The sequence below is a fragment of the Talpa occidentalis genome, unplaced genomic scaffold (genome assembly GCF_014898055.3).
Source record: "Talpa occidentalis isolate TD23 unplaced genomic scaffold, MPIMG_talOcc4v2.1 talOcc4.13, whole genome shotgun sequence".
Classification (NCBI taxonomy): domain Eukaryota; kingdom Metazoa; phylum Chordata; class Mammalia; order Eulipotyphla; family Talpidae; genus Talpa; species Talpa occidentalis.
Window position 1 is genome coordinate 54,325,488 of NW_023601322.1, and position 7,695 is coordinate 54,333,182.

Genomic DNA, 7,695 nt, shown 5'->3' on the forward strand with positions numbered 1-7,695 from the left:
GTGCCAATAGTCTTTTGCCACTAGGTCGGTGCCCTGCCTGGACTTACTCGTGTTCTGTTATATTACATTGTGATATATTTCATTTGCTTTTGTGGGCCATGGCTGCAATGTTCATATTCGCCAAGAGAAACGTGTGTGTAACTCGTATAGACTGTCTGGCAGGTAAAAGTATCAGGCTTTTCTGCCCTCCCGCCATTAGGATGGATGACGGAACCCTGTGGTCCCAAATTCATGCCTGATGCGGCACCTGGAGTAGGGTGTGGGTATAGGTAGATGGGATTCACCGGGGCTAAGACTGGGCTTTTATTATTATTTTTATTTTTTTAAATGAACTTTGTGAAGTCAGTCTCTTTTTTTTTTTTAAGATTTATTTATTTATTTATTCATACAAACACTGGGTACAGTCAGAAGCGCGGGAGGGTGAGAGAATTCACCAGAGCCAGAGCATGGAGCAGAGGAGGCAGAAGGACCGAAGTACACTGCTGAGGGGAGCAGCGGGCGGCCTGAGAGGTCCGGGCGCCATGTGGGACCCTCGCCCTGCGGCCAGGAATCAAACCGGCGCCGCGGAGGCTGTGGGCAGCTTCGGAACCCAGCGCTCAACCGCTGCGCCACCGGGGAGGCCCAAGACTGGGCTTTTAAGGGCGGCGTCACGGGGACGCCAGCAGCAGCAGAGAAGCAGAAGCAGAACCGAGACAGCAGAGCAGCAGAGACCACCAGAGAACGCCGGAGAGCCCAGAAAGAGTGAAGACTTGCTGGGGGCTGGGAGGCCTGTCTGCCTCCTGACCCCCCAGCACCCTGCCTGCCATGTACCCGGTAAATCCCAGTAAAAGTCTGCAAAAGTCACTGAGGCTTCCAGGACTCACTTCTACTGTACCTGGTCTGCTGGATCAGAAAACCTGCCCTGGGGCCATTCCTTCCTGCCTTACACACACTCACCTGCAGTTTCTCCACGGCTCCCTGAAGGGCCTGGTGGGTCTCCCCAGGCACACTCTCCCCCCAGGGTGGCGGGGGCTGGGGCCTCCATCTTCTTGGGCTCCTGGTCCCATGGGGCTGTCTGCTGAGCCAGGAACTGGCAGAGCAGCTTTTGCTCCTTGAGCCGCCCGCATAGCCGTGCCGCTCTTCCTCAGCACTGGCCAAGGCCGAGTTACAAAATGCCATCTGTGGGCCAGAGGAGCAGGGTGTCCCTGAGGGTCGGGCAGGGGGCTGGGAGGCACACCTCTCAGGGCCTCCGTGGGCACACCTGAGATTCGAGGATGGTGTTGGTGTCCGCCCACTGGTCCCCAGCAGAGGTGGGGGGAAGCTTAATCAAAGGGAGGGAAACCAAAGAGAAGGGTGGGGGGGGAAGGTGGGGCAGGGAAGGGGCTCTGGGGCCGAGCTCGCCGTGGCCTCGCGGCTGTCTAGGTCGTCAGGGATGCTTAGCTTTGGCAGGGGACCCTTGTTCTCCTCTTCCTCCTCCTCCTCACTGCTCAGTCCATTTACTGTTGGGGGGCAGCCAGAGGGGATCAAAGAACACCTGGGTTCTGAAGCATCCCTGAAAGCCAGCAAGCTCTGCTCCCTCCTCTCTGTGCAACCCTGCGCCAGCAAGTCCCCAAAGGAGAAGGATCCAAGTTGTCCTAAGGGTGGCTTCCACTCTTGCAAACCCCTCCTCTGCTGAAGTCCCACTCACTTTCTCCAGTCCGAGCCAGGAGATTCAGTGGGGCCGGCAGGAAAGAGTGAGAAGGGATGCTGCTCGCAGGTCTTCCTGCTCGGGTGGCCATAGGGTGTCTGGCACTCCAACTGCCCCACCTGTGTTTCCAGCAGCTCTTGGCGGGCCAACTCGACCTCCATCTTGCCCTGCTCTTCATGCTGCATCCAGTTGACAAGCTGGGTGTTAAGTAGCACCTGCTTCTGCAGGACGTCCTTCTCGTTGGCCAGCTGCTGGTAGGCGGCCATGAGCTGCTGGTAGGTGGCCATGTACTGCTGAAGGTGACTAAAGTACTGGTCCCGCTGCTGCTGCAGCTCCTGAGCCTCTTGATATTTCTCCTCCACCTGCAGGGAAGACGTGGGGGGTGAGGGCAGGTGGCAGTTGGCCTCCAAATTGTCACTGGAACCCAGCTGCCTCTGCTAGGTGCTACCTCGGGGAGACCAGTAGTGACCATCACTACCGACCAGTGCTGCTCAGCACTCCTGGTGACAGGAATTGGAACCCTACTTGTACTTCTGGTGGACAGTACCTGGCTGAGGTAGACACCACTTGTGGCAACAGTAAGCTCTGTTTCGCGTTTGTAAAATAAACCCCAAGGTGGTTGTTTACAGAGGCTGAAGTCTCTTGCAATTGTGCACACGGTTGAGAACCACAGTGATGAGTCCCCTACCGGGCACTATCCTTCCATCGGCTCTAACCTGTAGGCCCCTATCGTATGGGGTCTGTATTGCTCCAGGCTTTGGTTTTGACTTTAGGTCTTTTTGGCAGCTCTCTTGTCTTAGAGCCTGGGCAGGTGGGTGCCACTGTGGCCTATCCTGGCATCCCATTCATGCCCTGTGACTACCCTTTTCAGTTGGGATCCCAGCTGATGTCAGAGACACAAAGTGTTAAAAAGTTCTTTGTGAGTTGCTGGACAACACCAACAACAAATAGCTCTTTCAGACATGAGGCCCGGAGCCTTTGGTGCTCCTTTCAGGTGATGTCAGACACAGGACTGGAGGCCCAGTCTCTGACAGAGGTCTTCATCCTCTCTTCCTCCTGCAGAGGTTGGCTACTGGATGCTGCTTTTCTTCTTTTAGCTTTTGGCCCTCCTTTCTTCAGAGGCCAGGAACAGAGTCTTCCCCTTCTTTCTTTGGAGGTTGGAACAGAGCCCCTCAGCTCCCTCTAACCCTGGCTTATATCACTCTTCAGGGTGTCCCAACATCATGTCTGGTTGGACCATTTTTCTTTTTTTGTGCAGAAGAACTGGGGTATTGGCCAGAGGTGTAGAGTGAGCAGAACAGGCAGATTGACTGAAACACACTGCTGAGGGGAGCAGCCGGCAAGGCAGGAGAGGTCTGCTGTGCCCTGTGGGTCACATCCCAGAAAGGGATCAAACTCAGGCAGTAGTGATGATGGGTGCCAAGACTTAACCCCTAGGCCACCAGGGAGGCCCTGGACCATTTTCATCCTTGGCTGACTGGACCACTTAGCACCAATCAGCTCATAGCTTCCACCTGATTGGTCCTGCCCCTAACCCAGGAAGCTTGCAGAAAAGGGCAGTTCTGAAGAGCAACTGCCTCAACGGACTTGTGGTGGAGCAACAGAGTGGAGACCACCGAGGCACCTCCCAGATCTGCACCCACAAATGGAGGGGGACAGGCACTGTGGGACTTTGCCACCTGCCCAGGCCCCTTCCTTCAACTGCAGCAGAACTGCTTTCTAGTGCTCTCTGAAGTGAAGGATGCTGAGGCTCAGCCTTGTTCAGTGAAGCGCAACCCCGGAGCCAAGTCTGGAACCAGGATGTCTCCACGTCTCCTCGTCTCTCCCCTACTGACTCAACCTCCAGCGGGGCAGGTGACCTGCAGTCCCGGGGAACCCACCACTTCATGTCAGAGCCTAGGGCACAGGTGGTCACGGATCTGGCAGGACTGCAGGGTCACTGGTGCCCCCCAGCCCTGAGTTGGAGCTACCTCTGTCCTGGCCTAAGGACCTCCCTCCCAGAGGCCTCCGAGCCCTTCCCAGCTGGCACAGGACTTACCAGCTCCTTTAGCTCTGTCAGCTTCTCCTGCGGCTGGCCGAGATTCATGGCCAGCTCGCTCTTGGTGTGCTGCTCCATTTGGAGCGAGCCGGTCACCTCCATGTTCTGATGGGACTGGACAGACAGAAGAAACAATGAGATGCCACCCAATGCAGTTGGAGACCCAGAGCTCAGTGCCCCTCCCACATCGGGATGAGGTAATCTTCCAGCCCAGGGCAACCCAGGCACCTTACCTTCTTGGCAAGCGCTCCCTGGGCTCCGGATCCTGATCATCTCCTGCACCCACCCTCTGCCTGGGACTCCCATGTCACCCGCTCTCCACGGAGATGAACACTGCCCACCTCTACACATCAGTCTCAAAGGCCACTCCTCCAGCCTCCAGACCCTTCAGAGCCAACTGCTCCCTCAGTTGCCACATCCCACCTTGCCTCCTAGCAAAGAGTCTGCTGCCAAGGGCCCATGGGAGATGGATAAGTGTCCAGTTGATTTTTAAAAGACAGCGGGGGAGAAAGTCCCAGTCACTCATCTCTGGTTAACCTCACGTACTTGCAGTTCTGCTACAAAACTCACCTTAATCCTTGCACCTGTAACAAAAGCCCCCTTTCTCCTAAGCCTGCATTTCCCACTCCTAAGCTAAAATGAATTCATCACTTTGAAAAACCAGCTGGAGTGTGGACTGTTGGTCTTTGTGGGACATGCCCAGGTAGCAAGCTCTGTGTTTGGGGCGGGGATTTATTGATGCTCTCCCAGTAGGACGGGCCCCTGAGCATTCACCCTGGAGGCTTGGAAGGCCCAAATCTCTCACACTGCTGGGAAGCCCTTCACGTTGTATTGTATCTTCTCCAAGATGATAAAGATGTGCGGGAAGGAAAACAACAACCAACCAAGCAGGTGAAATAGCAGACATGGACACGCCGAGGGTTAATGATGGCAACATAAAATCAGCCAGAGGCCAAGTACCCCAACCAGACAAGCCTCGGGCATGCCCACTGGGAGAGGCCATGCCAGAGAGTGGGTCTTGGCACGGCCTCACCTTTCTCCTGTCCAATGGGGGTAGCGCTACCCCATTGGAGCGGTTAAGGTCGGCCACCAGCACGTGCAGAATGTCCTGAATCTACAGGAGGTGAAAAGGGAAAAACAAGGGCAAAGGGAGGAAAAGAAAAGTGACTTAGAGAATAAAAGAAGGTCAGAGAAAGAAAAAGAGCAGCTCTGGACAATGGATGCCGGAGACAAGGGTGACAGATCCATACCACGGCCTGTGCCATCTTTCCAAACGGCCACTCTCCGCCTCGCCTGAGGCAGAAAGCAATGTGAACCAAGAGATGATCAAAGCTACCAAATCAGGCTGGAAGACACTGATTTGGCCCAACAATACCATCTTCCAGGTGAGGAAACTGAGACCCACGAAGGATGTGATTTTCCCTGTGATCACCCAACAAGCAGGTGGCAAAGACAGACGCCCACCTCAGAGGTTGCCTAATCTCAAGCACCCGGGGCTCATCTGTGCCTCCCTAAGGGAGAGGGTGTCCTCACTGACTGGCATCACCTAGAGGCTGGCGATGAGAGAAATTGCCAGAGCAAGAAGTCCATAGCGACGCCCTGTACTGAAGGTTTACTGCGCACCAGGCCCCGCACGAAGGAATGAATGCACAATCATCTCATGGATGCTGCCTAGATTTAAGTAGAACTGTAGCACCCTGACTCACATGTGTACAAAGAGCTTAAACAGTGTTGTCCCAAATCAGATCCCCAACAGAGCTATGGAGAGGCAGCACTCAGACCCAGGGTTCTTACCCACTTCTTTCATGGTCTTAACCACTCACTCAGCTGCCCTGGAGCACCCCCTCCCAGGAAGCCTGGCTGAGCAAGACTTACATCTTTCGATGACTCACAACCACCAGAAGCAGTCGTCTCTGGCCTACTGCCAAGTGTCTTCTTTTTTTTCTTAACTCCTGCAGGAGACCCCAAGCTGTTTTCCTTTTGTAGTCTCTCAACTGCAGAGTCTCTCAACTCTCAAAGAGAGTTGAGGCTCACGAGAACTGCAAGCCCCTGTACTCACACCCCACTTTACACGTTAAATTTGCCACCTGACTTCATGCCACCAGAACTCTAGCAGGTGCTGTGAGTAGTACCGCCCCCACAATGATGAAGAAATGGACTGATAACATGGATTAAAGAAAAAATGTTTAGGAATTTACACTCAGTCTTCAGATTTGAACTTCCGGGATGCCATGAATCAGTAGCTGCCAGCGGGCAAAGCCAGCACAGGTGGAAAAGCAAGCATGTGAGTACTCAGACATCAGGGCCCTTTCTTATACATGTTACCCATTAACAGCGCTGCTCAAGCTCCTGCACCAATGGATGCTGATGGCAGGAGGCAGTGAGGGGACAGCCAGGGGCACAGCCAGGCACATTTCAGAGCAATCTGTTACAATCTCACTTATGTACGCATATGTACATTAACACACAAGGCTTTTTTTTCTCAAGAGAATGAAGCAGAATTGATGCTTCAGTCGCCTGTTTATTCTGTGGCGAGCAGAGCAACCCATGTTGAGATGACTGGGAGAAGATTCCCAACTGGGAAGGTCAGTTTGCTGGGATCTGATCCACAGAGGATAAATAGATCACTCTAAAGAGCACTGATTTGGGGGCACTCTGGCCCCAGGGTCATAAGGAATTAGAATGTGAGATGGAGAAGTCAGACAAAAATTGGAAAGTCTCTGTGGAGAAATAGAAACCCCACAGAAAATCAAACTAAACAATTCTTCCCAGTGTCACCCAGAGCGGTTGTCAATGCTTCAAGTTTACTAGGGAAGCGTAGGCTTTGTAGGCGCTCAGTGTTTAAAGGCGGGGTACAGTACAGAGCAAGCAAGACTGAACCCTGTCCATGGTCGGGTCCCATGGCCTCAAGTCCCCTTCAGATTGGTAATCTGAGGCCACAAGGGAAACCTGAAAGGGGGTTAGTCCTGGGGGTTGGCCCAACAGATCAAGCACCCAGCTCTTGATGTGACGTTGGATGGTTCCCAGGGATTGTGACTCCACCGCTTGCCCTCTCATGCACATTCTCTGCTCCTCTTTGTCCCAGGCCAGACTGCTTATGGACTCCTTCTCTGGGTGCTCCTCCCTCATCACTGCTCCCTGGTTCTGGCAGAGAGCCAAGGGGGTGGCTCAGGCCTGCTTATGAGGGTCTTCTGCAGGGCTGCGAGAATATGGGTGGAGCAAAAGTTGGTTAAAGGTGGTAGGAGACATTTCCTGAATGCGAGCCTGTGTGAATTTTAGGAGACAGGGAGCAAAAAGAAAAAAAAAGTAAAGTTATCATTAATATTGGCCCCAAGAGTGGGAGGAGCCATAACACTATAGGATTTTGAAACCACGTCAGCAGAGAGTTGGAGCCCCCGCTTTCCCTTTCCACGTCTTTGCATAGTTTCATGAAGGCTTCCACATTTTGTTCTAACAATCACTGACTCACTGATATAGTAACAACATTCTTCCCTGAGGAACAGGCAGGTTCCCCCCTTACCAGCCGTTGACAGTTCGAGAGCCCACCGGTTTTGGAGCGTGGCCTGTGCCAGGGAGGGGAGCTGTCTTTGTGATGATGCTAAAGACAGAGGTTTTTCTAAGGAGGTGTCTATCCTTTAACCGAAATGTTAGAAGAGCAGGAATGAAAGCTGACAAGGGTGTCAGTTTGCTGGCAGGGGTAGCTGTGATTGGAGTCCCATAGGGGGACTGAGAGTTGGGGAGTCTGGCAAGCAGCGTCCATTATCTTGGTCGTAGTGGTATTGAGATTAATTGGAGCTGCCGCCAGTAGAGGCCTCTGAAGGGAAGCACAGAGGAAAGAAGAGGAGGTATTAGTCCCAAAAGAATCATTTAGGAAGAGTATAGCGTTTTGGATTTTATGAACCCAGGTTGAGGGTGTCTCAGTCTTTTCTGATGATGTTAGCTGATTTTGTAGGACTTGCTCTGAATGGAGGATGTCCTGGGAGACTTGGAC

At 53.3% G+C, this 7,695-nt stretch overlaps 1 protein-coding gene across 1 annotated transcript; it reads right to left on the reverse strand.

Annotated features, from left to right (window-relative positions):
• Nucleotides 1–1,386: 1,386 nt before the first annotated feature.
• Nucleotides 1,387–6,458, reverse strand: LOC129145612 (golgin subfamily A member 2-like). Its single transcript, XM_054694246.1, has 2 exons — nt 3,705–6,458; nt 1,387–2,028 (listed from the first exon to the last, which is right to left on the reverse strand). The coding sequence occupies exons 1-2, from the start codon at nt 4,053–4,055 to the stop codon at nt 1,663–1,665; spliced, it is 717 nt and encodes a 238-aa protein (XP_054550221.1). The 5' UTR covers nt 4,056–6,458; the 3' UTR covers nt 1,387–1,662.
• Nucleotides 6,459–7,695: the final 1,237 nt, after the last annotated feature.

Bases quoted from the DNA above. Each gene is read 5' to 3' on its own strand.
- LOC129145612 (XM_054694246.1), bottom strand. From the start codon at position 4,055: ATGTGTAGAGGTGGGCAGTGTTCATCTCCGTGGAGAGCGGGTGACATG. The intron at 2,029-3,704 runs GTAAGTCCTGTG...TCTTCCCTGCAG, and splicing joins TGACAGAGCTAAAGGAGCTG to GTGGAGGAGAAATATCAAGA.